The sequence below is a fragment of the Calonectris borealis genome, chromosome 28, assembly GCF_964195595.1.
Source record: "Calonectris borealis chromosome 28, bCalBor7.hap1.2, whole genome shotgun sequence".
NCBI classification, from domain to species: Eukaryota; Metazoa; Chordata; class Aves; order Procellariiformes; family Procellariidae; genus Calonectris; species Calonectris borealis.
In genome coordinates, this window is record NC_134339.1 from 5,902,349 (window position 1) to 5,929,984 (window position 27,636).

Consider the following 27,636-nt stretch of genomic DNA (forward strand, 5'->3'; position numbering starts at 1 on the left):
AGCAGAGGGACGATATTCGGGTTTAAGAACAATATTCAGGTTTAAGAGGCATGTTAGGATTTTAAACATCAAGACACACGTCATCTCTCAAAGGGAGTAAGAATTGTAAAGGCAAGGCACTTCAAAAACTCCACGCACAAACAACAGTTTCATCAGTGCACTGCCCCTGATGTTATAGGTAAGTCAGCACCAAAAAAAGGATGAAAGCAGCATTTTAATAAGAAGTTATACCAAGTTCCAAGTTATAGCAGACCCCCCCACCTCTGAAAGAACTCTAGATAGAAAGAAATTACACAATTCCTGTAATTTACAAGAGAAGCTTAGGCTACGTGAGACTGTCACTCTTCACTTCCAAGAAGGAGAACTGTTAGTATCAAAGGAACATTTTCCAGCAATTGATTTTGGCCTTAATCCTGCTTTAAGCACTAAAAAAACCCAGCCCTCTGCACCCATATAAATTGGAGCTCATCAGCCAAGAAAAGACTTTGTTGAATATTTGGTTTTAAAAAACAAAACAATGAAATAAGACAGTACAAAGTCATAAACGTTCAGAAGATATATTAAACATTCAATATGGAGAATACACAGATTTACATGGCAACCCTGTTCAATACAAAGGAAACACAATTCCTGATCCAAAGCCTTGAAAAGCAGTCCATTCACTTAGTCCAGCTGACTTTAGGAATGTCGTAATGCTCCGTCAGAGTATCCAAGTGCCTGTTGAAATCCTAGGGGAGAGAAGGAGAAAGAAAATGTTTAATATTCGGTGCGGACACCACCACCGTTCAACCACAAGACCCTCTGCCTCCCCGCTTCTGTGTTTCACAAAGGAGAAGCAGTTCTTCCAGCCCAACAAGCCTGCGTGCTGATAAGTACACGCCGGCCCGAATAAATCGGGATAATTTAGCTTACCTCCACTCTCTGCTTATGGGTTTTCGACGCTTTCTTCAGGATCCTCTCCATTTGCTGGAGAAAGACACAAGAGAGGCCGGTTACCTCCAGCTCTCGTAGCCCCTCAGGGGCCGCACCCGAGAGGGGCGACTGGGGTTTTTAAATCCTCCCCTGAGCCCCCAGAGGGGGTCCGGCCCAGGCAGGGCAGCCCTACCCGCTTCTCCTGCATCTTCTCGTAGGCCACCTGCGCCGGGGTCCGCTTGTCCAGGCCGCGCTTCTTCTCCTCCTCCTGCTTCTTGCTGCTCACGATCTGCTCCAGGATCTGGGCCTTGTCCTTCTCCTTCTTCTTCTTCCTGCGGGCAGAGGGCGGTCAGCGCCCAGACCCGGCTGCCCTCCCCGGTCCTCCCCCCGGTTCCCCCGCCTCACCGCTTGCCGGGCCCCAGGGCCGCGCCGCTGCCCTTCAGCCGCAGCGGCCCGCGCTGCACCGCCTCGTAGTCCGCCATGTCTCTTCCGCCGCGGCGCCCGCCGCACTGCGGCGCCCCCTGGCGGCAGCGAGGGTTCCGCAGCGCGCGGCGCCGTTGCCGCGGCAACGGTGCGTCCTGTGAGGGAAAACCGCTACAAGCCAAAGCTGCCCGGAGAGGGAAGTCCAGAGATCCGGGCTGCGCCAGAAAAAAACAGCCCCAGCCGTCCCCACACACCTTGTTCCATGCCGAACAGGACAATTCTGAATAATTTTTGCTTATTTGAAGGCGCGCCGATGAGTGAGGCCGGCGCTCCTTCGCTGAGGAGAATAGATTTTCCACTGGACAGAGGGGCCCACCCAGCCGGACGGTAGGAATGACCGAGAAATGAAAATTTTACAGCCTGCCCATGATGAATAAATAAGGCAGCCTGCCACATGCTGTGATTGTGCAGTCAGTTCTCCTCCTAGCCTTGTTTTTCATATTTCATACAGCCTGTAACATCACATTTCTATATACTCACACGGATTTTCAGTGTAAAGGCCATATATTTATCACTATATATGTATCACGTCACGCTGATAATCGTTAACTAGTGGTAACGTGTATTAGCAGATAATGCAGAATAAAGGGAGTGAGTGAACTTTATAGATACTACCTCCAGTACAAACTACATTAGCGTTAGTGTATAGTGTGTATTATATGGATGAGGGGTTACCATCACTCTTACTAACTTCCAGCATTTGGCGTTAATTCTTAAAGAAAAAAAAACATTACTAACACTTTTCAGGTAATTTACCATATCTGAAGGAATGAAAAAATATGATCCATTAAGTCTACCTGCTCCCTCAAAGACACAAATAAGCAGCTATTAGTTGTTTGGCTAAATACTGTAACACGAGTCTTTGTTGTGCACACAGGAGACAGGTGCTGGGTAAGAGCCTTAAGTAGCCAGACTAAAGATTTGATGAAATGCTCCTATTATGATACTTTGCAGCCTGTGGAATAGGGAAGCTGGTTACCTGATCCTCTGCTATACCTGAACCTCATTGTTGCAGCTTTTAATAACTGAATATCCAGGCCGCCTATAAAGGTGCCTTTGAGGAAAGAATGATAGGACAAGAATCAGCATTGAGAGCTAGAAATGGGCAACAAGCAAACCATTTTCACTCCAGAGCAGCTGGATGCGTATCAGGTATAAAATAAACTACATGGCATTTTGGATGGAACATTGAATAATAGTGAGGGCTTTTTTTTAAACAATATCTCTTTTAAAAATTACTAAGTAGGAATACTAAATTACAGCAAAGATTTTAGTAACATAGTTGCTTGTTACGTCAGGAAAAAGGGTTATAAAATACTCCAATTATATGCCAAAAAGAAAGAGCACTAATGCTTGGCCATACATATTACAATATAACTCCATTTAAGTCATTGTACTGGAAAAGTTCGGGCCAATGCATTCTAAAAACTGTCATTACATGTTATATGTTTTCTTATTTCATAGGACTGCACATTCTTTACAAGGAAAGAAATTCTGAGGTGAGTCTCGTGTGTGCATTTTGTGTGTAAAGTACAGAGATTGCTATAAAGACAGGTTACAGAGAGGGTGAGGTATTTTTAAAAAGAATTTAAAAATGGATTTACACAAATTTAAAGTGATACTTTTGGACAATCTGAACATTTTTGTTGCTTTTTTATGTACAAAACCTATGTTATCGATCTTAAACTGAGCCAGAATTCCAAATTTTGTATTAAGGTATCAGTCTTTCTACCAGAAATAAATGTAACAAGTTATATTTTAGTGCATACTTTGCCAGTGACATCCATGTTCCCTTCACTTTGATTTTATGATAAATGCTTCAAAGTATACTGTTATTCTTTGGGACACTTTGCCTGTTTTATGGAAACCTTAATGGTTGTGTCAAATTTTATTCACCTTTTTTTCATGTCTTCATGTAAATGATTATCCTGATACTCTAAGGTACATTTTTCCCAAAGCCTTCACACACCTCATTGAATACTCCATTTAATCGCTGGCCAAATGATCTGATAAAGACAGGTTCAGTGTTCTGTTCATGGGGGGGTTGAGAGCCTTTGCTGGAAACCTCAACTTGTTCTCCTCTCGTAAAAAATACGTACCCAGATAGTAATGTACATAATGTTGAAGTTGCACTTGCCTTTCCTAACCATTAGGCATATTAACAGAAAGGCAAGTGTTCGGTTTCTGCATCTCTCAAGATGTTATCACACATTTTTTGCTAATTTCTCTGAAGGGCAGAGCACAAGTAACAATTCTGTACAAAGCATGTCCCTCTTTAGAACCTTGATATCTGTGTATGAATTCTATACAGAATAAAATAGGAATGGTTCTGTAATGATTGAAATCTAAATCTGTCTGCCTTTCCATGTAGTAAACAGAGGCCAGAATCATAACTGTGTCATGAATAAGACATTTATTATTGATAAGGATCCCTTTTAAAATTCTGTCCTATTGTTTTGTTGGTAACAGCTGTAAATGGGATACTTACTCTAGCACAAGAACTGAAGCAAATAGCACGCTGAAAAAGTGGTGAAGACATTGAAATTATTATGCATATTTTCTGTCTCTTCAACCTGAGTTCTATGGAAAAACAGGAAGATGCTTGGGGTGGATAAAAACCTGGCAGAGTTGGTCCCAGATCTCTTTTCCTGCCCATCGCTTTAGGCATTCAGGGTTTTATTCTGACGTTTAAACTGAATCTCTCATGGTCCAGTTGAAGCCCATTGTTTTTGGTCACATTCATTGTGGATGTGGAAAACATCCCTTTTGCCTTGCAACAAGTTTTTGTGTGTTTGGAAACTGATTAGGTGGACCTTCAGGTTGAAGGTCTTGTGCCTTGTTATCATAAACACATAAATCATAACTACATGACATGCCTGAATACCATTGCTGGCAACATAGAAGTAAATCTGAAACTTTGTAAAAATCTGTTTTCAGATTCACAGTATCTGTGGTCTGGCTGCCTGACTTGTGTAAGCATTTTCACCCAATTGTTCTGTAAGCGTGAAGGCTTTGTGTTTTTCACCAGTTACACTATGTTGTTCTTTCTAATACTGTCTCTTCCACCAACAACTACAGAGCATACTAGATGTTATTTAGTGATTGATATCATCCATCTGGTAAAGGATGCAAAGTGTGAATAATGATATGGAAAAGGCAAACACATTGCTCTCGGAGGTCTAAATAACTTGTTCCCTAAACAAGCCTTTCTTTCTATTTCAGACTGTTTTACAGATACCGAGATCTAGCCCCACAGCTAGTTCCACTCAACTACACAGATAAACCAGACGTGACACTTCCCTATGAACTCATTGGCAGCATGCCAGAGCTGAAGGTACAGAGCAAGGAACACAACTGGAATCGAGTGACACATTTCAGTTTGTTCTACCCTTTTTTAATAATTAATCCAGTACTAATTGCTGGGAGGCTGAAATACAAATAAATTTTGGCTATTGAAGTCAAAACTCTTTCTGGAAGCTTCTAGTGACTCCCTGAAAATACCCTGAAATTGTGCAAAGGCTTCAGCTGTGTCTACCTCTGATATAATGTTAGACAAGAACATAATTGCAGAAAGGGGAGTATTTGCCAAAAAGGGGTTACAACAAAAATAATCTCGCCCCAACTGAGTCTTATCTGCACTGAAATAAATGCTAGTAAAGATGACCTTCCCTTGCTCCTGTGCTCTGTTTTCCAGGACAATCCATTCCGCCAGCGGATAGCAGAGGTTTTCTCAGAGGATGGAGACGGCAATATGACTTTAGATGATTTCTTGGACATGTTTTCAGTGCTGAGTGAAATGGCTCCCAGAGACTTGAAAGCTTATTATGCTTTTAAAATTTATGGTGAGTGAGACATGCATAAAAAGTAAACTTTGGGAAAATCCTGCAGCTTCATGTAGGGATGCAAAATATTCATTTTGCCACCATAATGATTTCCAGTTAGGTATGTTTTTAATACAGCCTTTCTTTTCATTGCATTTGAATGCCTGTTCTCTCTCCTAGAAACTTCTGGTTGTCTTTATCCTTTTGTCTCTACTCTTCTCTTATTTATTTAGGATTAGGATTTACTACATAATTTACAACCTGAAATTATCTGCAATTTTCAAGAGCTGATAAACATTTAAGAAATACTTCTGTCTGAGGGGCTGCTTGGAAAAGTGCAGCACAAGGGATTTGGCTGGCCATAAATCTGTAGGGTGGTTTTGGTAGGGGGAGGCGGGAGGCAGGGAAGCACACTTCTAGCATTTTTCTCCAAGGACAAAGATTTTTTTTTTTAACTACCATTTTCAGTTACTTTCTTCATGATCAGCTAAAGCCAAACAATATATCAAACAAACAAACCAACATATTTTTGTGATTTAAACGATACGTGATTCAGCAAAGTGTTAAAGTGAACTCTCACCAAAACTGAACAGCCCATTCTCTTCAACTTCATACTATTTCTTGCATTTAGTTCAGTAGTACCGATTTGCTAGAATGATTTATTTATGGCTAGACTATGTTTAGCCATTAAACTATTTACAGTTGTTACCCTTATGTAAGATAAGGAGAAATGATTCCAGGATTTTTATTTTGTTATTGAATTTTTATACAAGCAAATACGGATAACTGCAAGACTTTTTCTGATTTGAAAGTTCTACTTACATAAATACATTATGGCCTGGGAACCAAATCCTTCCTATTAGGTCTTGGCAGTCAACCATGTAAAATGCTGACTTTTGTCACTTTGAATTTATTTTGTTTCCTTTGACAGATTTTAACAATGATGATTACATATGCAAATCAGATCTAGAGAAAACTGTTAACAAATTAACCCGAAATGAACTTACCTCAGAAGAAGTTAGCCTTGTATGTGAAAAGGTGATTTACGAAGCTGATGCGGACAATGATGGCAAGCTTTCTTTGGAAGATTTTCAGCATATGATAATACGAGCTCCAGATTTCCTCAGGTAGTATTTGCTTTTAATTTCTAACACAAAACTGCTCTTAGTGTTTTTGTAAGAAGTCTCTGAAGCGTGTGTTTTACGTCTCCTCAGCCATTACAGATCATCACTCTTCCCTGACAGTTTCTAGAGGTGCCCACCGCAAAGACTGGGAAAACAGATGCTTGAAAAAGTGTGGAGGCTTCTTGACTTGCTTTTTGAACCTCCGATGTACTTTTTACATGACAAAAAGTCCTCATAACTTAAAAAGTTAATACTAGCACTTAAGCTCCATCGATAAGTGTATGAAATTAGCTCACTCAATGCGTAACAGTCTTGATATGGTTTGTGATGCATATCTTACACAAAGCAGCACTCAAATCTTGCATTTATGTAATATACCTATTCTTTGCAAGTGCTTCACAAAATAAAGTTTCCAATTTATTGTACAGTCCTAGGATTAATTGTAGTGAATCCCTTTGCATAGAGTGATACACAAGTGATCATTACTTCCTTTTTTTAATAGCACATTTCACATTCGAATCTGAATCTAGTGAAACATGTAGATGGAAGTGCTTCTTGAACTTTCAACAACTATTACTTCACCTGAGATTACCGCCCATGAGAGAACCAAACGAGAGGACCAAAGAGGACAATTTCTGGTAACTGAACCAGCCAGAGAACTCTCTTGTTCACCTCTTTAGAAGGAACCATTCATTAAGCTCTTCATCAAGATTTCCCTGTAATTTAACAAAATGTCTATCCCTCCCCACAGCTAGAGCAAATCTGGCCTAGACAGTGAGATGGGAAATACTTTTTTAAAGTTCAGACACCACCAGGTAGTAAAGGAACTTGTATCAAATTATAGCTTCTAAAAAAATTCTTAAGAAAATGCCTTTATCCAGTAAAACCCCCTCAAAAATAGTTTCAAAAACATTATGGTTAATCAAAATTGCATAAGCAACTCCTCTGATTAGCTTTAACAGTCTTAACAAATGGTCCAGTGAATCAATTTGCTAAAGTATTCTCCTAGTGTGTCACAGAAGCCCATTGCAGGTTCTGAGAAGAATATAGAGAAGAGCTCTCCATTTCAGAATTTATAACAAAAAGTCAACATACTTTAAAGGACAAAAGAGCCTACCCCGGGGTTCCTGTCCCTCTTTTCTATTTTTAGAAATACCCTATTTTCCACACAAGAATCTATATGCACGAATGATGAACAAGACTGACAAACTAAGTTTGTAAAATTCTCTTTTCATAAGAAGTTTATTTATGCAGTGCTCAGGGTCCTGTACAACAGAGTAAAAACATACATACTGTAATAAACAACAGTTTTGTTTTTTATACAAACATGAAAATCAAGGAGAAGTGTTTAAGAAAGCAGCTGTAATGTGGGAAGGGTGGCAGCCAAAAGTGGTCATTCTAAAAACACAATTTACAGTTATTTTTAAAAATACTGGGATGCATTAAGTTCCCTTCAAAACAAAGTCCTAAGTCCCAACTCACTCTCAACGTAGAGCATATGACTCCTGCAGAAAGGCTAGAGACCAGCCCGCTAAACTCGTATTACCTACAGAAACAAAAACTCCAATGATCAGTGAAAGAGATGGGTCAAAGAATAAGGCAGCCTGAAATAATCAGACTGCACATTACCATTAATGTTCAATTGAACAGATCTTTATTTAATCTATAAATGAAGACAGAAGTTAGTCGTCATTCTTTCCCAACCCCTATGAACTTCTAGTACAAATGGAGACCATCCTCTATGCAGCTGTTTGTCCATTTCCTCTCCAGCATAAACCCCAGCCATTTTAAGTCCAAGAGAACAAGAAATCACGGTAGCTTTTGAGCATGATGATCAGCCAAAGACACCGCCACCACAACAATAAAACCCTTAACAATTGTCAGTGAGATGATTAGCATCTCACATGAAAGGAAAGACCAAATAATTTTCCAGCAGCAGTAAAGAGACTTACAATAATCCATAGGATTTATAAATCTGAGGCTGAAAGTCTGACGCTGGCATAAGGCTCTGATGTCAAGGAACATTAGATGTGCCTATCAGCATAGGACCTAGACAACGTAAGTGTTAAAATGGCGAAGTGTTAAAACAGCAGTTCCACCATTTATTGACAGATGAGCTACTGACAGGTCTTACACCTGAAAGGGTGAAGACTACCTGAAATATTGCAACCAGCCTCAAAAATAAGGTCAACCACAGAATTCTATGATACTCATTAAAGTAAGGGAATTTGAGAACATGCTCAAAAATGGGTTTGTTTCTCTACAAGCCAAGTGTTAATAGATTACCTGAAATTTTAGTGGCATTTAGACACTGAGAATGTGTAGCAAGCACATTGTTAGTTTTTTGTATCTATTTAAATTCCTCAGTTTTACAAATTTTGTATCCCATTTCAGATTTTTTCCTCCTTAAAGAAAGCTTAGATATAAATACATTACTGTATGTATTTACGCAGTACCTCTTTTGATCATTGTGTTTTCCATAACATTCATACTTAAAAAACAGAGTTATTTAATTACGTGATGGAAACATCAACTACATATTGTACTTATCCAAGATTTGATGTCCGTATTTAGTGACACATAGCCAAGCATACATGCAACTGCAGTGTCTTGAACCTTTTTCTGTCTTACATCTGCATTTTAGGTTTCATATTGCTCACACTGATTTAATTTCTGTGTAGAGTCTCTATACCCTAGAAGTACAGTGATAACTGTAGTCACAGTAAGTGTATGAAACTTCCTGAGATCAGGCAATAATGTAGTTGTTCATCGAGCAAAACCAATCATTTTGTAAAAGGAAATCATGCTATAAATTAGGTACATAAACATGTGCAATAACCAGCGTAAGTTTAAACAAGAAGCATTCACGTACAAAGAGTTAGCTTTGAATGCAAAGAGTAACTTAAGATTTAGAAAATGGGGAGTGAAAAACACAATTCCATCCTTCAAGTTTTAATCACTTGTAAATTAATGTTTTTCCTTCTCATCTCAAGATGAGTTTTCAATTTAGATACTGTCAATGGGCAATACCCAGTATCGTAGTGGACAGCCCGTGATATCAAGTTAGACTAACCACTTATTTTTCCAGTCACTTTGAAAAATAAGTCTGGCTGCAACATCTGGCTATATTAAAGTAGAAGGATGGATGTGAGACAATCCACATTTACTACTAAGCCAGAAACAAATCATTAAACAGATCTGTTTTGTGTAGGAAAACAACATTCAGACCTTAATCACCTCCCCAATTCTGCCTCAATAATTTCTTGAAGCATATACAAAGTCTTTCTCTAAAAGCATCCTTATCTCAAGACAAAAGCATTGCTTGTCCCATCTATAGCTCTGTATTAACTACACGTTGAAGCATATACTGACTAGAAGCACATACTGACTAGAAGGCTCTTCAGTAGCTTAACATGATTTCATCCTACAAATACTTCCACGTGTAATCTGCTATGGTGCGTGTTCACCAAGTCCTCACGCTAAGAAGCCACAAGTAAACAAAAAAAAACCATTGTAAGGTTCTGGTTAGAGGAAAGCTTTATCTATGATTTTAATCATGAACAGAGCTCATTGTAATCTGCTAGCTATTAAAAAAAGGTTGGTAGCATATAAAATGCATTTTTATAAACCAGTAACTTATACAGTAAAATTTCATTTTTCCATTTTAGAAAAACAGGCAATATTCCTGTTGAGCCCAATTGTATGCTGCAGATTTATAAAGTTTAATTATGAATCTGATAGATCTTTAACTACAGTAACAGTTATGAGTGCGACTGTGAGGCCAGAATATAATACCACAAACTGGAAGAAAACAAAACTGGTGAGTAAATTCATTAACTTTAAAATCAGCTTTAATTTTACCCTTAAGTGCAGTTGTCAATGTAAACAAAGCATGTTAACAATTCCAGTGAGTTGCAGGACACAGCTGATATGTTCATTTGAATTAAATATACCATAATTCCAATCACTTGACAGCAGATTTTGAAGTAGATGACTCTTACTGGCTCCTTTTGTCAGTCTAATTAAGAGTCAGGCTTACAGCCTCTGAACTGAGAGCAATTAGCTACCTAGGAGCTTTACTTGGCTGTTACATTTGATACATCGGAATGTAATAGACTGTGTTTATAGGAATAAATACATAGAATATTTCCACTGAGGACTAAACATCATTTGCATTGATGCACGCTATTAACAGGTTTGTTGCTGCTTGAAATCTGGAATGATCAATACACAGCAGCAAGGCAAATCTCAGTTTAAAAAAGTCTGTTTTCAGAAAGTGTTCATATGTGCAACATTTATTTGCATACGTGAGCAAGTGTGCATGAGAACACACAACTGGAAGCAGTGCAATACATTTTCTTGTCACAATTTATAACTAGCTACTACATCATGACAGATCTGGAGTCATTCTCAACTGGAGAAGAAAAAGCCGCCCATTTTAATGTTACAGATTTAGAGTAAGTGTCCCTGCCCGAACCAGGGTCTGTTTCTCTAAAAACAGATGACAGATCATTGGCATGGGACTTGTTGTAGCTATCATCTCCTGTTAAACGTGTCTAAACGTCTGGAGTACTTAATTAAGCACAGTCAAGTCTAACATGGATGAAGTAATTCCTGATGGTAAGGATCCATTATATTTACAGCACACTTTGGTTTTTTAAAAAAATAGAGATTCCTTTGAGGAGGATTTTTTTTTTAAACTTCAATTGTACTTGCGGATTGTCTAGAATAACACAAGTGAATAAGTAACAGGCAGATAAAGGATTTTCTCTGTAGTAGCACAGAGGTGGAGATGCAGAAAGCTTCTTTCTACCTTCTGAAAAGGTATAAGCCTGTACTGCTTACTAAGTGCATTTACTTGACGTTTTGATGCGATTGTTCTACATGCATCTATAGACATGGATATGCACATGTATCATGTACACATACCTGTACTTCATTAATATTGGCATTTCAGTTTCTTATTTTGATCATAACTTAATCTAATTTGGATACATTACAGATATGAACAAAAAGATTGAAGCCTGTCAGCAAAGGTGCTGTATCACAGGTCACATTTGATCTGTACTCCCTCTGCTAGACAATACACATGCCCAGTGGCAATCTGACAAAAATAAACTTGTTTCGTCTCCAAAATTGAAGAGTCAGACAATTACTAAAATAAACAATTTCTTATTCAGATGGTCACAAAGTGACAAGGTATGTTGAAAATGCTAAGTCCACAGACAGAGGAAATCTCACTCGGAACAGGCACAGTCCAGTTCAGTTGAGCAGATGCTCAGATTAAGGCCGTGTCCCTCACAGAAGAACACATCGGAAAAAGCTGCTTTTCTTTTGCTGGTCTGGTGTGATTTTGACTCCCTGGTTGCTGCCTTGCGGGCTATTGCCTTCCTGAAGACGCAAAGAATATTAAGTTACTTATTTATACTCAACAGCTTCTAGCATCGTTGTAAGATTTAGCATCCATACTCCATCTATTCATTTTGCTGAACCAAGCCTGCCGCATACAAAACGCATTATTAAAATCAACAGGAGTCTTCACTCATTTACCTGAGCCTTACAACAGCCACTACATGAAGTCAGAGAGCTGCATCTGCTACTTTTGGCTTCGACTAACATGCCCTGCGCCTATTCTTCGTCTTTCTATAAACTCAAAGACAGCTGAGATTAAAAAAAAAAACTACAGGGCATGTTTGGCTCTTGCTGAAACACTTAGGAATTGTCAGCAAGACCCAAAATATCACAGCTCTATCAGCACACGTCTGGTCACACGGAGGTGGAATGCCCAGTAAAAGTAGAGGGAATCTTTGTTAGCTTCATTTCATATGGACAAAATATGCGTTTATTTGTTGTACAAAAGATAACCCCATCATTTCTCAGGATGCTTTCACAACAGTTATCAAAAAACTAGTTATTTACCTATTTTTAAACATACCAGTTTGAAGAGTACCCTGAAGTATGAAGTGGGCCTCCTTATATGTCTAATTTATATGATTCTGTTTTCCAGACTGCAAGAGCAAGAAATATCATTAAACTGCTCTACCACTCACTTGACTTTCAATAAAACAAATAAAAGATAATTATATTTAGAAAACCTCAACCATTGCAGCTAATTCCTGAAATGCAGAGACAATTGTTTATAAGCTAAGGTCAGAATGTAGCTTGACAAAACTAAAAATAAATTTCCATAACCTTCAGTGCATCCCCCATGAAAGAGACCACAAAATATTTTTTATACAATGTGAAACAGTACTTGCTATTTGACTTTTGGTTGGTTTTTTTTCCTATGTAAATACAGCGTGGACCAAGTAAAGGTTACTCACCAACTTCTTGTCCATTTTTGCTTTGATATCTCTTGCAAGAGTGAAAAATGCCTGTGACAAGTAAAACAAGTTAAGTGTTATACGGTAAATAAAATACATTCTAGCATTTTTGTTTAGCAATAAGCTGCCTTCCCAAGTTTCTACATCTACTGAACTCCTGAAGAGCATCAAGTTTTCAGGTTCCCCCCCCCCCCAGGTTTTAATGCTCCTTTTCTAACTCCACTACCTCCCTTCTGAGCCTGAAAACCACAACGACCCACACCGCCCATGGCGGGGCACATCCAGGCTTATAGTGGGAAAATGTCAGCCTTTATCGATCACGTTATTGAATGCGAACACGTAAGCAGAGTTCTTCCATGTGCTGCTCTAACGCAGTTTGCTGTAACACCCTTGTGTTACGCTCTAAGCACCAAGTTCAATTTAAATAAATTAGCATAACAACGCCTTCATGGAATGCACGGATATGTACTTAATAACCCATCTGCAGCATCTAGCAACTGAGTCTTGCATCCAGCTGGGATGGGCAAGTGATCTTATTGTTTGTTTGCACAAATAAGACAATAAATACAGGAGAAAGGTTACAGTACTTACATTCTCTATGTTTATATTTGCTTTTGCACTGGTCTCCATAAATTTAATTCCAAAACTTGCAGCAAGCTGAACAAAAGCAGGTTTCATGTTAGTTGGATAATTGCGGAACAGCTCTAAATATAACAAACTGCGCAGGATCTGCCCCTCCTGGCGCGATTCATAGCAACCTGGGGATTTACTCAAGCAGAACAATTTGCAGAAATCAGGAACTAAATCTCATTCCTATTTAGCATCTACTCTTACTGGGCTTTGTTCTGCTCTGTGACACACTGCACACATTTTAATCTGCTCCTTTGTCTTTTAATTTTTTTTCTTGCATGGATATCTTGTCAGTCTTGTAACACCTGCAGTGCGCAGAAGCACCTTCTCTACCTTGGCTAAGTAACATCTGACACCAGAAAAGACAATTCTGTCTACCTCGTCTCAGTGGCTTTCAGCCAAAAAGAGACATTTCCTAAATGTCCAACCCTAGCATGCTGCTTCTTCCTTTTTCTAAGAAAAAATCCAGCTCGTTGCTTTGCACCTAACGCATCTTGACCAGATAATCGACAAGAATTTTTAACACAGATTCATCTTTTTATCAGAGTAGGGAAACGTATTGCAACTGCAGCTTGGGAAATGTTCAATAGTTCCGCTTAGAAACACCACCGAGGTTCCAAAGAAGCTTACAGACAGTAACAAATGCAATTTTTATACTCTGAAAAGCCTAAGTTGAAATACATCAGAGCTACGGCACTTACCTTCTCCCCTTGCTCTCTAGAAACTTGTCTTTTGTCGTTTGCATCACATTTGTTCCCCAGGATCATTTTTTCAACATCTGGAGAGGCGTGCTGAGATAGAAACAGACCAAAGAAAGGACTTTGGTTTGGGTGTTTTCAGACAAATATTGTCAAAAAGATGAGGCGCACAGCAAGTACTCAACACAGAGATGCTGGTGCCAAGCATCATCCCCCCCAGATTTACGGGCTCCCCCAAACCCCTCATCCCAGCAGCCCGCTGCAGGCACCGACAGCCCTGCGCGAGTTCTGCACAACGCCAGCTCTCGGAGCACATTGTCTTTTGAGTCCCCTCCTCGCCAGAGGGACTACAGTCCCCACAGCTGGCTCTCGTGTGCAAGCATAAGGAATTACTGTTAACCAAGACATTCCAGAAGTTATTACTGATTTTCACTCAATTTATTTTCCAAGTACCCTTCAGCACATGAATTCAAAAGAAACTTAACAATTCTGAAGCATTTAGGTTTCAACTACTTTTGGAGGAAGACAGAGCATCTTTAACATTCAGTAAGTAAATAGCTACATTACCTCTTCAATATTCCTGACCCAGTTCCGAATATTTTCAAAAGATTTTTCGTTGGTGATGTCATAGACTAACATAATGCCCTAAAGGTTAAGAAGGAAATAGATTGTTTCAGCTAGCATCAGTTTACACAAGAGTTAAAGACTTCTCCATAGCAGAAAGGAGCTACTTAACAAAGGCTGTTTTTATAAAAGCTGGTTCACCGTTCTACGTAACATTTAATCGCAGTTTGTGCCTTGCCAGATAAGGTGTGCGGGACACGTATTGATCGAGTGAGTCATGGAGGAAAGCTGCCTCGAGGAGCTCCCGCCTTGCCCCAGCACAGCTCCAGCACCGCTTGGAACAGGAGCACGACTGTAAACCTTTCGCAAGGCAGAGTTTACATGTCAGAAGACGGGCAGTCGCGCGTGTTCCACGTTAAACCCAGCCGATTCGACTGTGACAGCTGACCCGCCTGGTTTAGGTTTAGCACGACCCGTGTCGCTCCTACCATTGCTCCCCTGTAGTAGGCGGTTGTGATGGTTCGAAATCGCTCCTGCCCGGCCGTGTCCCTGGAAGAGACAGAACACGGGGGCTCCAGCAAAACACCTACGCCACCGCGCTCAAGTCAAAGCCACCAAAAGTTTTAATTAAATATTGTTGAACCAGTCTTTAGATGCACTAAAACTATCTTTTAGTTTCCAAGATATTGTTAACTGCTGAAGAGCACAACTGGAGTAAAAACGTAACGGTAACATCACCCCCCCACACCACACAGACACCCGGTTATCAGACATCGACGTGGGTTAGAAGAAAACTCTTACCATATCTGTAGTTTAATTCTCTTGCCGTCTAGCTCTATAGTTCTAATTTTAAAATCAATACCTGAAAAGAGAAGCAACTAAATTACTCTTTCTGCCGAAGACCAAATTAACACTCTTCCCTCTAACTCCACTGCTCGGTTTTGGCTTTCTCGGGAGGAGCGCTGGCAGAGCATCCTCCCCCTCGCTGACGAGAGAGCCGGCGAGCTCACAAACGCCGCTCACGCTCGGCAGCGAAGCCCGGAGCGATCCGCGCCTCCGCCTGCCGGGCCGCGGCGAGCAAATCCGCAACCGCCTTTGAAAAGCGAGGCCGGGGCCGAGCCGAGGCTGCAGCGCCGGGCTGTCCGCCCGCCGCTCGCCCGGCACCGAGCCCCGGCAGCCGCCGGGCCCCCCCGCGATGGCAGCGAACCTGCCCCCTCCGCCCCGCGGCCCGAGCCAGGAGGCCCGTCCGCCGCAACCAAACTCCTCCGGGCGGAACGAGCCGCTCCCAGGCGCAGAGCCGGACCCGCCGCCCGCCGCCGGCAGCGCCAGGCGGGACCACCGGCCGGCGGGGCCCGGGCCGCGCCGGTCACCTCGGCTGGGCTCGGAGCGGCCCCCGCCCGGGCCTCCCTCCCTCACCGATGGTGGAGATGAAGGTGGCGTTGAAGGCGTCCTCGGAGAAGCGGAAGAGCGCGCACGTCTTCCCCACGCCCGAGTCGCCGATGAGCAGCAGCTTGAAGAGATAGTCGTACGTCTTCGCCATGTTCGCGGGCACCGCCCCTCCGCCCGCGCCCGCCTCCCGCGCCGCCTCACGGGCCGCCCCAGCCGCCCATCACTGCCCGCCGCGCGCTTATTGGCTGAGCCCAGGGCGCGTCACTGCAGACTCCGACAGGAAGAGCACGGAGCCGGGGCCCCATTGGCGGGCGGCCTCCGCCCGGTGTGTAAGCTGCGGCGCGATTGGCAGCTCGCCCCGCTGCGCGTGCCCGGTCGAGCGTCACTTCCTACTGCGGGCGGAAGGCGCGTGCGGCGATGCAACCGCGAGGCGAGGCCAGGCGGTTAAATAGCGACGTCACGTCTTTAACTGTCTGCTGGTTCGTGACGTCACCCGGACAGAAGCGGTGCACAAAGACCAGGAGGAGACCTCGGTACTGTGAGAAAGTGTTTAATATGAAACGTCAGTAACGGGCGCACCGCGAGGGCGACACTACTGCTCGGGTACTGCTGCTACCAGGGTTACGTAAAAACGACTAATGGACCGCGAGAAGCTGCAGCCGCGCTGCCCACACCCCGCGGAAATGAAAAAGAAGGGGGTTTGCGTGGCCCCGGGCGCAGCTCCTGCTCTCGCACGCGCTGCAGGAGCGCCGGCAGCCGCCGCGTCCCGGAGGAGCGCGCTGGAGGGGCTCGGGGCCGCGCTGCCGGCGTCAGGGGTGTGACTGCCTTCAGGTTACGCCCAAAGCCTTACGTATGTCTGCGCTGTTCATAACTTAAGTGTTTTTCCCAGGATACAGAGAGAAAGAGAGGAACGATACGGTAAATGCAGATGCAGGGGTCAGTTTCTGTTGGCCGCTGAGCTCTTCGCGCTCTCATATACAGTTCAGTTCGTTTAGCGTCTGGTCCAGTGTCTGATGCAACCCCAAGTTCTCTTCTTTTGCTTGAGCAAGTTTTTCTAGCAAGAAAGAAGAAAAAACCAAGACTTAAAACCCACAGTATTTTACTGCTTTTTGTCTTCAAGTAACAAACATGATTACTTACCTTCACATCCAAGACAACACTATAACTGCATCCATAAAACGGGGCCAATTTTTTTTGGTAATTGCTCTCATGTAGTGAGGTTTTTGAACGCTTTTTATGTGGAATGTGACAGACTTGTATTTTAATTTAACGTGATTTATAGGACGTGTCCTTCAGAGTTTTCATTGTCCTGAGAATTTTTAACCGAACGGATGGAGCACCACAGGTACATAGCGAGCGCACTGACGGCTTTTCGCTGCCACACACGTCCTTGGGAACACTAAAATCCCGGTGTTTGCCAGCCTGTCGGGTCCTGCCCCGGCTGACGGGGACACCTCTGCTGACTGCATCTCCCTGTCCCTGGTGTGAGGAGCTGAACGTATTTTCGGTGTCATTACCAGTGTATTTTAGGTGAATAAAAAGGAAATAAGCCCCAAAAGCTGAAAGATAGAGGTATCTTGTTTTTATTGAGCTCAGTCCTTACAGAGGAGATTGAAGGCTCGCTTGTGGAAGTTGCACAGAAGGGACAGGTATGGCAGGCAAGAAAAGCTTAAGAAACGCAGCGAGTCAGAGCGGCCCCCGTGCCCCCCGCGGGTGCAGATCACAAAGAGGTCATGTCATTGAGAGCATGGTCCAGCTCCTCGCTGATCGCTTTGTACTTCAGCTTCTGCGCGTACAGCTCATCTGTCGGTCACGAGGGCAGGAGGCACGTTTCAGCAAGAAATGCAGAAAAACAGTCCAGAGGGAGAGGCGCACAGTAGAGACACGAAGACAGACAGAAGGCAGCGGCCAAAGCAGTTGAGGAAAACAAAAGAAGAGAAGAGATGCATAACTGAGTATCGGTATGAAAGCAAAAGATCCACACAGCTGCCAGGTCAGAACCTTCATCTACGTTTCCTTTTTTTTTTTTTTAATCTCTCAAAATTATTTTTCAGTAATCAGATTAAGTAGTTGTGATCTTGTTATTAACAGAAAGAGCCCTCGCGTCCATGTATCTGTGAGTTGGCCAAAATCAGGTTATCGTTACCGACATTTTGAAACAGAACCTCTTTCGGGAAAACTTCTCGGGCCAGGAGGTACCACGCGGGACAGACATGTCCATCGCGCCCATCTACCAGTACGCCTGATGAGCACTTCTGTCCTTTCCCAATAAAATCCAATACCCACTCCTAGAATTTTGTTTTCTGATTTGAAATTGAACACTTTAAAATGAAACTTGAGTAATTTCATACCTTCCAGGTCATCAATAGACTTTTCCAGTTTGGCAACTGTTCTCTCTGCAAATTCAGCACGAGTTTCAGCCTAAAAAAAATTAAATAGAGTAATTGGATGCTGTTAAAAAATGATGCCAAAATACAGTCTGGGGATGGACAAACTTACTTCTTTAAGCTTGTCAGAGAGAATCTTGATTTCTTCTTCGTATTTATCTTCTTTTTCCGAGTACTGTGAAAACAATAAACACTCTTTAAGGGAGGTTGTAGCAACAATAATAAATGTTTATGAAACCGTGACCTGTTTATAACCACTTTTCCTTTTACAACAGCTGCAAACACCCTTTCCATACTTCTCTTCAGCAAGACATTTCAGACTGGTTCATAAACCATCATTTTAGGACTGGGGATGTCCAAGTTCCTTCATGCGTCATCTTACACCTCAACAGGCTTACTTTCTCGTGCAGCACAGAACAGCTGAATGTGCAAGAGGACAGGAAGCCTTCCATACGAATTTAGACTAGCCAGAAACAACTGTTTAATGAAATCAAGAGTTTTAACAATTTTCATTACTGAGGGCAAAAACCACAAGAGCAAGCTCAGAAAATCAAGAGCAGTCAGCAGCATACTGGTGTGGGAAACGGAGATTTAGGTCCTGGTTTGATAATTGTCAGATTACCGACTTGGGTTTGGGCAGAACTGATTCAGCGTTATCAACAGTCTCTGTTAAAGCAGGCAGTCAGCCAAACCCTTTCACTTTCTTTGTATTTCTGTATTATTTCTATGGATTTTAATTACAAGTTTTGACTTCGCCCCTATCCCTTAGTTTACGGAAAGAACCAACCTTTTCCGATTGAGCTTCCAAAGACTTCAGGTTGTTAGTGACATTCTTTAACTCCTCTTCAAGGTCACTACATTTACTATAGGGAAAAAGAAAAAGTATATATTACTACTGTCCCTGTTATGACTTAATTTAATTTTCAAGAGGGATGAAATAATTATTAAGTCTGAAAGGAGAAAATTGGATATATAGGGTAGAAAAAAGCTTTTCTACATATACTACATGCCTGCCTACCAGTAGTAGATTTTTCTAATGAAATACAGCTTTGAGCTTTACTGTACTGTAAACTGCTTCTGTGTAGCTGAAGTTACTCACACTTCAGACACCTCTGCACGCTCTTCAGCTCTTTCCAGTTCACCCTCCAAAATCACCAGTTTACGGGCAACCTGTAAAGAGAATATAGCTGTATCAAGCTAGTCTGTAATTTCTTACACCTTTCTCTCAAAGCACTACGCTCGTGCTTTCCTTCTGAATGATGGAATTAGGTTAAAACATACATGCACAGACATGACAGACTTTTTCCCGAAATAAATTAGATTTTGCAGTGTTCTTAGCATTCAATAAGGTGCTGCTAAAGTCACTATTAAAATTACTCCTTTTTGGGAACGTTCCAAAGTTGGACCATCACACAGTGAAGAGCGTACAAAGAATGACTAAACTGAAGAGTAACGAAGTTGTTCACAGTTCTCCTGTATGTTTAATCATTTCCTTATCCCTTTTACCTCTTCGTATTTGCGGTCAGCTTCTTCAGCAATGTGCTTAGCCTCCTTCAGTTGCATTTCCTGAATTTCCATTTTCTCTTCATCTTTCATTGCTCTGTTCTCAATCACCTTCATTCCTCTGCAGAAGTCAAAGCAAGTGTGTTTAATGTAGAAGCATTTTAGCACTTTTATCTCAAAGGTCCTAAAGTGGAATTTGTAACCAAAAAGTGGCCCATTATGACCATACTGTCATGTTCGTCAAGGTTAACAGAATTACTCATTCAAGCTTATAAAAAAGTTCTGAGTCTCTGACCTGCAATTCACATTAACACATGCAGATACTAAATTATACAGGAACATTTTATTCATATCTATTCATTTTTTTACAAAAAAAGGAAAGAAAAAAGAGGAAACATACCTCTCACTCTCATCCGCTGCTTTCTCAGCCTCCTCCAGTTTCTGCAAGGCTGTGGCCAGCCGCTCTTGGGCACGATCCAACTCCTCTTCCACGAGCTGGATACGTCTGTTCAGAGCTGCCACCTCACCTTCAGCCTGTATGAAGTACAACCACCCAAAACGGAGGTTACGTACGAGCCACTTGCTGGCTGACAAATGTTCTCAACTAACCAGTTTTCCTTAAAACTGCAAAAGCTTCTCCTTGGTATAGGAGAGGAACCTTTCCATCTCTGCTTTTGGTTTGTTTCAACTATGGCATCTCAGGAATTTCAAGGTATGGAGTATGTGCTTCTCCTTTCTTTTTTAATGGTACTTATCATTCCTGCCATACAAAAAAGGATTAGACACTGATTGCCAACTATTTTCAGATCACTTTGGATCCACCCACAGGATTCAAAAGTTAAAACCCAAACTTTTTGCGTAATGGCTTGTTCCAGAAACTTCACAGTTGATTTTTATGTTCTTGGTTTCATCACAGATTGCAGCAATATCCTATCTAGCACACTGCTGAAGTTAAAGCCATCTCATTATCCGTTATGGGCTCCTTTGCCTGAAAATGCTATGTAATCTTTATGCGGTCAGCTGGGCAGATACAGTTGGCCTCAGTATGGGAGAGTCAGTCGTCTTTGTAACATAAATAGGGCAAAATTAGGTATGTTCTTAAGTTTCCTTTTCCATTGCTTCCTGTGGTACTTAAGGAATTCAGCAGAAAGCATTTCTTAATATTATCTGTTTATATATGATAGGATAAACTGCACAGTAATTGGAAACACTATTAATGTTTAAAAAAATGACTAGGTAACAAATGGAGAGGTTGTTGGGAGGAATGCTTGCATACAGACAATAAGAACAAATCGGTGTCCATACATACATTGTGTTTATTAAGATATGGCTCCTTTAATTGCTTGTTATTTGAAGGAAAATAAACCCCTACTTTAATAACTGCCAGGTTTGCGCACTTAGTTGTCCCCAAATCTGAGCATGATAGCTATGTATAAGATTAGCTTTTTTTTTTTTTAAAAAAAACCACTTTTATGGGCGATAGATCCTAGAAGGGCAATTGTTTTATGCTTTATGTTAAACACTTTGAAAAAATACTTGTTTTGTTGCAGCTTCTCAAATTTGGTTACTGACCGCTCCTCCTAAGCTGGAGGAAGTGGTTTCCATTCATAGCTGTACCATCTTGGAAAGGATTTCAGTGCCTGATCCAAATGGAAGCTGACCCAGGATTCCTCTAGTCAAAAATTACCCAGCATTTCATTTGTTTTCTACCCACTGCCATGTGTTTAACTTCCTCGATTTACACACAAGGCATCGATCATGTAGAAAACTGGCATCTGTTATGTGGCAGTCTGCAACGCCTTCCACTAGACGGGACACTTTAAAGTCAAGTTTTAATTAAGCAAGATTCCAAAGCTATGGAGACAGGGCCACTGGGAAGCTGGAGTTAGTCTGGCTCCACCTCTCCCAGAAGCAGCCCGCAGTCCTTATACGGTAAAACTAACTCGCTGACATGTGATAAAATAGCAGGAAGATGCCGGGAAGGCTGATCACACACAAATCTAAGTGAAACCAGCTGTCCAGCCCCGGGAGAGCCGCACACTAGTGGAGAGTTCTCATTTCTCTGTGAAAACCAGGAGGGAAAGTTATTTTCCAGCAGTTCGGACATTTCCCAGCTGTGCTGGAGCCAGCGGTGCGGCGCCGAGAGGCGGGAACTCCCGCTCGTTGTCATGCAGCGCTTTTTCCTAATTAAACAGCCATTTTCTACTAAACTCGCAACCGTTTCCCGATGCCGATCGGTGCTCGCAACGCCTTTTCCGAAGGGAACGGCCCCAAAGCGCGATAAGCAGCGGGCGCCGGGGAGGAGCCGCCGCCGCCGTGCCCGGCGCCCCGGAGGACGGTGCGGGCGAGGCGCTGCGACAGCGCCAGCGCCAGCGGTTTCCGCAGGGAGTTCGCGGAGCGGAGCAGCGAGGGGGACAGCTGAGGAATGAAGGCAGCCGGCGGCCGAGCCGTCCTCCCGGAGCAGGGGAGAGCCAGGCGCGCCCCAGCGAGAGAGAGCCAGAGACAGGAAGGAAGGAGCAGGGCAGCCCGGGAGAGAGCGACCGAGAGAGGCGAGCAGGCAGCCCGGGCGGTCTCACTTTCTCCCGCAGGTCCCGTTCCAGGTCCAGCTCCCGCTGGAGGACCTGGGCGCGATCCTCCGCCTCATCCGCCTGTTGCTGCAGGCACTGGATCTTCCTCTTCACCGCTTCCAGGGAGCTCGGCGCGGCCATGGGCGCGGCGCTGGCGGCGGGCAGGGCGCGGAGGTGCTGCACGTGGCGGCGCGCGGCCCCGCGCCTTTCAATGGGCCGATGACGTCACGCGGCTGGAGGTGGAGGTGGGGGTGGTGACGTAGCAGAGAGGAGTCGGCGCAAGCAGCGCCGGGACAGTCGCGTCCCGGGGCCGCCCCGCCCGTTTCCCCCCCACCATCCCACGGGGGTCCCCGCTGCAGCTCCGGGCCGAGGGCGCCCGCCCAGCCCGGGCCCGCTCCGCGCTGCCCCGGGCGCCGCATCGCTCGGTGATGCAAAACCGGCTCCAGGACCCCTGGGCTCCTCGGGCCACCCCGGCCATCCTGAGGACCCCGAAGGTGGGGTTCAATAAACTGCTGCCTGGTCCGGCGATCCAGTTTGGTAGTGGCGAGTTTGGGCCCACGCAGACGAGAGAGAAGCTAAAACTGACAGCAAAACGAGTGAGGCGTGTGGCTGGGGAGCTGGGGCTGGTTTTTAAGCCTGCTATGTGGCTGAAGCCAAACTGCATCCTTACGCCACAGCAGATCCCTCCTTCTGTCCTAGCTTCCCTGAAAGATCACCATTTCGTTTACTTCGATTACAGGAGATTTCACCTTTCCTAAAGAATTCACACCCACAAACACTTCCCCCTGTTTCGGAAACCCCTGACGGGTCATGGATTCCCCTTTGGGTACGTGTTAAGCCCTGCGTGGCTCTGGCTCCCGGGCAGCAGCGTGTTCCGGCCACTTGGCGCGGAACAACCAGCCCGAGTTCATTTCGGCAGAGCAGACAGGAGACTTATGTACCTGAAACACAGCACTTTCCTATCCCCCCATCAAAGTACTGCAAGACAAAAATTCTCAGCAATTCTTATCATCGGCATACTACATATGTACTGCAAAACATAAAGAGCATAGTTACAGGCAAATATTAACTGTAGGTACATACATCAGTGGCCTTCTTTTCAGCCTGCTCTAGTTTTTCCTGGGCATCTTTGAGAGCCTCCGAGTACTTATCCAGCTCATCTTCAGTTCCTTTCAACTTTTTCTGCAGAGCTACCAGCTCATCCTCTACCTTTCAAGAGAGAAAAAAAAAAGTAAGCATTCTGACGTATTACCAGTTACAGTTTAATATTGTTAAAACCTCTCTTTACTATTAGTTTCAACCTAACATAACATACAAAGAGTCACAAAAGACCAGATCAAAGTTCTGCTGGGGCAAGTAGTCCGAGAACAACCAGAAGCAGTTGCCAGAGGAAGATAATTAAAAACGGATCATCCTTCGAACAACATTCCCTGCCACTGCACACACAGGATCTGGTTTAATCCATAACTTGGTATAAGCCCTTTTCCACCTCATTTCTATTTTGGACTCCACAACACCCTGCAGCAGTTAATTCTACAGCATAATTATCAATGTTTTAAAATTACATCCTTGTGTTTGTTCTGACACTATTACCTGATGATTTATTAGGAAATTATTCAATTCCTGTACAGCTAGAAAAAACGAGCAGTTGTTCCCTAATCATTTTTTGCCAAACGCGATACTTGGGAAGCAGGAGGGAACAGGTCTGGCCCACGACAGACCCTGCTGTAAGCGGGAGGTGGGACTCGATGACCTCCGGAGGTCCCTTCCAACCTGAATTATTCTCTGACTAATTGTGGGCCAACAGGTACACTCCATCCTACCATGAGGTTCAGGCTCTCTCCTCCATACCATATAAATCCATATTGTACACTGGAATGGTACTATTTATAACCTGCTGGGAGACTGTTTAATGACAAACTGTCTCATGCTCCCTGAAGAATTTGCATTATCAGGAGGCTTGCTGCTGATAAGGGAGCGCCTGCAAACCCATCTGCTCCATCATTTCATTTGCAATACAAAACAGTTCAGTCTGTAGAGAAACTGATTTAACCACTTAGCTCCGCCTTCACATAAATTTAGTCTATCAAAATAGTTCACGTAAAATAGTTTGTGTTTCAGTGCGCTGACTTTCTTCATTCTAGCTTCAAAGACAGCTTTAACAACATTTTTGGTAGCGTGCTATTCTTGAACATTGTTATGTTGCTACACTTTTACTCACTCAGAATAACCAGATAGTGTGAGAGAACTGAATACGCTTGCTTGGATGCTTTAATAAAGGGACAGTAAGCAGGATGAAGGAGGTGATGCTTACTTTGTGCATGACATTAAAATCAGTACTTGAGTACTGTGCCCACATTAAAAAAATAAAGCTGAAAAATTTGAGACAATTCAGAAAAGAGGAGTAAGATCAAAGATTTATTTTTCTCTTTTAGCTTTTTATTGTGAATTACCCTCATATGGATACTTGAAAATTCCCACAAGTGTGTAATTTATCACTCCGTGGGAAATCACCTTTGATAACTAAATGTACAGGAAGGCTAAGCATTCAATCACCATTAGCTGCTCTGAGTAACAATCTGCTGTGGCTGTTACTGCGTGCAGAAAAATTAGCTGGGGAAACCGTGGCCCAACAGAACAGCGTCTGATCAACCTCTGAAGCTAGGAAAGAAATAGGGACTACGTACATGAGGCGATGTGTAGAGCTTGTAGAAGCTTACTGTAATGACACAGAAGAGACAAGTAGTTTTCCTTATGTTAGGGGTGGAGGGGGAGGACAGCAGCAGCTGACCTTTTTGGAAACTTTTTTTCCTGTTGCTTTAGCTAAATGGATGACCAGTTGAAAGTTTAGTTATATCACCCAGGATCTCAAACTGAACTTGAACATAAGAAATATTTGGCCAAATGAACGCTAATAACGTATTACAGCAGTCTGGAAGATGCAGTAGAAGCAGCTGCATTTAGAGGATGTAAAAGGAAAAGACATGGTAATTTTACAAGAAGTGCTATAAGGAACTTGAATGTAGTCAACTTACATTTCAAGATTGTTTTGAAAATAGTATAGCTCAGAGGTAGATATCCAGAATAAAGAACATTGAAAAGCAAAAGAATATGAAAATGTTACCAGTATAATTCAGTTAAAGGAAGAGCTTTCAAATTAAGATATTTCTGATTATTCTTAACAAAAAAAAAATATATTATCTACTGTCGAGTCACAGCTGGCACCTCTAAGGGGCACTCTGTATACCAAGGACTAGTCAAGCGAACTTTATTAATCCACTTCAAGGAGAGGGTCAATTAATGTTTAGACACAGCTGACTCTTCAGGAGGTATTAACACTAGTCCTACAGGTGTTAAAGGTATACAGCTTTGATTTTAAGTATGTGAGGCCTTTTCCATGGAATCACAAGAAAATTAAGGCAATTATGTAAGATTCAAGAAAACTTAGACAAAGTACTCTTAATAATCTGTGGATAGTGCTAATTTTGCAAAGACTCAGACGGCTGAAAAGAGAAGTTAATACCTAGCCCTGGCTGTATGAGCGTAACATCGCGAAAAGGCAAAAGACTTAAAAAGAAGATTAACAGAAAACCCGACTTCAAATTATTTTGCTTTCTGAATCAGAAAGTTGCAACATAGTATTTTGTTACACTTATTTCCACAGCGCAAACACACAATCAGTGATTTCATTTCTACTTACCTGTTTGCATTTGTCCTCAGCTGCCTTCTTATCCGTTTCAGCCTGCTCTGCTCTGTCAATGGCATTCTCCTTGTCTAACTTCAACATCTGCATCTTTTTCTTGATAGCTTCCATTTTTGCTAAAGAATAGGTTGTATCTGTCGCACAACTGAAATAATTCCGAAGAGTAAAGTTTTAGATTTTTAACAGCTTGGGCAGAGAAAGAAGTTGTACCCAGCCAAGACAGAGGGAAAATGAGCTCACGTGGTTGCAGAGAGCTTTAAACCCAGAGACCCCTGGACAAAACCCAGATCTACTGGCTTCTTCTCTGGTCTTTCATACACAGCCTTTCTAAGGAATGAGCTGGAACAGACTCACTAGAGGAATCTTCACCACTCCATCATCTCCTTATTTGGGTTCTGTTTTCTTCAAGAGAAAACCGTTTCCATTTTTAAGCTTCTGACAGAAGCAAAAGTGTTGACATATGAACACATGCTTGAAAGAAAGCTTATTAGCACCCCTCCGTGTTTGCAGAGCAATTAAACAGCCCAATAGATGTACGGGGATGGCCTGGCTTCTTGTAATAATGGCATAAGACTAATGAAGGAAAGGGAAGGATCTTTTTGGATTACTCCAAAATAAATCCATGTATAAAATAAAATAAAAAAAATATACACTTAAGAGGTAGTTAAATCTATGTTATAAAAAGATGCAGGATATGTCATGAGACAGCAGTTTTTTTTGCTGTGAAAATAAGCACTGGTGTTAAGGAACTAGCTATAATCTGTAATAATGTAATACATAATGGAGGTCAGATTTAGATCCTAAATTCAGGCTCAAAAGCATTCAGTGAGTTTGAGTGCCTGTCTTTGAAATTTCACTCACTAAATACTTAGGGAACTGAACACCTGAAGTTGCAGTCTGATGAGCACTGTAAATTATTTCTTCTGCTGTATGAAACAGTCACCTTCTCTCTGTCAGGCAAGGCAAGAGTAGGCTCTGGGAAGAACATCAGGAGCAGCTCCACTGAGGACACCAACAAGAGCATCCAGCAATGCCGGGATGAGCCCTATTTCCTTTCCCAGCCCTATTAAACACATCCCCATGCCCCAGCTGCCCTTTCCCATCTCTCCATATGTCTAGCTTAGCTTCACACCTACTTTGTCCTGACTGCAGCAAGGGCTTATTTATTCTACCTCCTAGAGGAGACTGAAAGCACTTGTTGACTTTGCTATTCAGGGAGGCCTGCACGCCCTCATATTCCCCCGCTTCTTCCCCAAATTCAGGTCCCATTAACCACCCCATGATCCTTGCCCCCCTGATTCTGCCCCTGCTCTACTCTCCACAGCCCCGTGCTCCCTCCCAGGCCACATACAGCCCAAACTCTCTGCACACCCTCACAAACCCTGTCAGGCCTTCCCTCAGAAGTGCTCACAGAATCCCCAGCCATGAGGGGTACCAGAAGACTCAGCACAAGACCCTGGAACAACCCCATCCTCTGGGGTGAGCTGGTATGGCACTGAAAGGCCTTCAGGAGAGACTTCTGAGGAAAAATT

At 42.8% G+C, this 27,636-nt stretch overlaps 5 protein-coding genes and 1 long non-coding RNA gene across 12 annotated transcripts in view; 3 read left to right on the forward strand and 3 right to left on the reverse strand.

Annotated features, from left to right (window-relative positions):
- The window catches only part of EPS15L1 (epidermal growth factor receptor pathway substrate 15 like 1), a 240,686-nt gene that overhangs the window by 90,628 nt on the left and 122,422 nt on the right, over positions 1 to 27,636 (forward strand). The window lies entirely within an intron of this gene.
- On the forward strand, positions 98 to 6,978 carry CIB3 (calcium and integrin binding family member 3). Its single transcript, XM_075175281.1, has 7 exons — positions 98 to 178; positions 1,641 to 1,722; positions 2,860 to 2,894; positions 4,618 to 4,729; positions 5,090 to 5,237; positions 6,148 to 6,343; positions 6,843 to 6,978. Exons 4-7 carry the CDS (start codon positions 4,715 to 4,717, stop codon positions 6,862 to 6,864), a joined length of 381 nt encoding a protein of 126 aa, XP_075031382.1. The 5' UTR covers positions 98 to 178; positions 1,641 to 1,722; positions 2,860 to 2,894; positions 4,618 to 4,714; the 3' UTR covers positions 6,865 to 6,978.
- Positions 542 to 1,707, reverse strand: FAM32A (family with sequence similarity 32 member A). Its single transcript, XM_075175282.1, has 4 exons — positions 1,318 to 1,707; positions 1,106 to 1,244; positions 913 to 966; positions 542 to 728 (listed from the first exon to the last, which is right to left on the reverse strand). Exons 1-4 carry the CDS (start codon positions 1,392 to 1,394, stop codon positions 660 to 662), a joined length of 339 nt encoding a protein of 112 aa, XP_075031383.1. The 5' UTR covers positions 1,395 to 1,707; the 3' UTR covers positions 542 to 659.
- RAB8A (RAB8A, member RAS oncogene family) lies at positions 7,551 to 16,139 on the reverse strand. 2 transcript variants are annotated; one of them, XM_075175279.1, is made up of 8 exons: positions 15,972 to 16,139; positions 15,357 to 15,417; positions 15,044 to 15,104; positions 14,559 to 14,636; positions 13,995 to 14,084; positions 13,255 to 13,320; positions 12,664 to 12,714; positions 7,551 to 11,731 (listed from the first exon to the last, which is right to left on the reverse strand). In XM_075175279.1, exons 1-8 carry the CDS (start codon positions 16,093 to 16,095, stop codon positions 11,639 to 11,641), a joined length of 624 nt encoding a protein of 207 aa, XP_075031380.1. In that variant the 5' UTR covers positions 16,096 to 16,139; the 3' UTR covers positions 7,551 to 11,638. The 2 variants fall into 2 exon arrangements, with proteins under 2 accessions (XP_075031380.1, XP_075031381.1); XM_075175280.1 differs by lacking the exon at positions 13,255 to 13,320.
- On the forward strand, positions 16,230 to 18,574 carry LOC142093786 (uncharacterized). Its single transcript, XR_012677529.1, has 2 exons — positions 16,230 to 16,477; positions 17,728 to 18,574. It is a non-coding gene; the product is annotated as an uncharacterized LOC142093786 (long non-coding RNA).
- On the reverse strand, positions 16,479 to 26,849 carry TPM4 (tropomyosin 4). Of its 6 annotated transcripts, XM_075175275.1 has the most exons (10): positions 26,345 to 26,849; positions 26,098 to 26,249; positions 23,485 to 23,606; positions 20,235 to 20,368; positions 19,838 to 19,955; positions 19,431 to 19,501; positions 19,119 to 19,194; positions 18,444 to 18,506; positions 18,296 to 18,365; positions 17,512 to 17,747 (listed from the first exon to the last, which is right to left on the reverse strand). In XM_075175275.1, the coding sequence occupies exons 2-10, from the start codon at positions 26,213 to 26,215 to the stop codon at positions 17,665 to 17,667; spliced, it is 855 nt and encodes a 284-aa protein (XP_075031376.1). In that variant the 5' UTR covers positions 26,216 to 26,249; positions 26,345 to 26,849; the 3' UTR covers positions 17,512 to 17,664. The 6 variants fall into 6 exon arrangements, with proteins under 6 accessions (XP_075031373.1, XP_075031377.1, XP_075031376.1 ...); XM_075175272.1 differs by lacking the exon at positions 17,512 to 17,747 and adding an exon at positions 16,479 to 16,998 and having other exon boundaries at positions 23,485 to 23,610; positions 26,102 to 26,825; XM_075175274.1 differs by having other exon boundaries at positions 26,098 to 26,848.

Bases quoted from the DNA above. Each gene is read 5' to 3' on its own strand.
- TPM4 (XM_075175272.1), bottom strand. From the start codon at position 26,215: ATGGAAGCTATCAAGAAAAAGATGCAGATGTTGAAGTTAGACAAGGAG. The intron at 19,956-20,234 runs GTATGTTTCCTC...TGACTTCTGCAG, and splicing joins GCAGCGGATGAGAGTGAGAG to AGGAATGAAGGTGATTGAGA. The intron at 16,999-18,295 runs GTATGAAATTAC...CTTTCTTGCTAG, and splicing joins GTCTATTGATGACCTGGAAG to AAAAACTTGCTCAAGCAAAA.
- FAM32A (XM_075175282.1), bottom strand. From the start codon at position 1,394: ATGGCGGACTACGAGGCGGTGCAGCGCGGGCCGCTGCGGCTGAAGGGC. The intron at 1,245-1,317 runs GTGAGGCGGGGG...CTCTGCCCGCAG, and splicing joins GCCCTGGGGCCCGGCAAGCG to GAAGAAGAAGAAGGAGAAGG. The intron at 729-912 runs GTAAGCTAAATT...TCTCTCCCCTAG, and splicing joins CCCATAAGCAGAGAGTGGAG to GATTTCAACAGGCACTTGGA.
- RAB8A (XM_075175279.1), bottom strand. From the start codon at position 16,095: ATGGCGAAGACGTACGACTATCTCTTCAAGCTGCTGCTCATCGGCGAC. The intron at 15,418-15,971 runs GTGAGGGAGGGA...TTCTCTTTTCAG, and splicing joins CACCTTCATCTCCACCATCG to GTATTGATTTTAAAATTAGA. The intron at 14,085-14,558 runs GTAATGTAGCTA...TTTCTATCTCAG, and splicing joins GGGTCAGGAATATTGAAGAG to CACGCCTCTCCAGATGTTGA.
- CIB3 (XM_075175281.1), top strand. The intron at 5,238-6,147 runs GTGAGTGAGACA...TTCCTTTGACAG, and splicing joins TTATGCTTTTAAAATTTATG to ATTTTAACAATGATGATTAC. The intron at 6,344-6,842 runs GTAGTATTTGCT...TTTTTTTAATAG, and splicing joins CGAGCTCCAGATTTCCTCAG to CACATTTCACATTCGAATCT.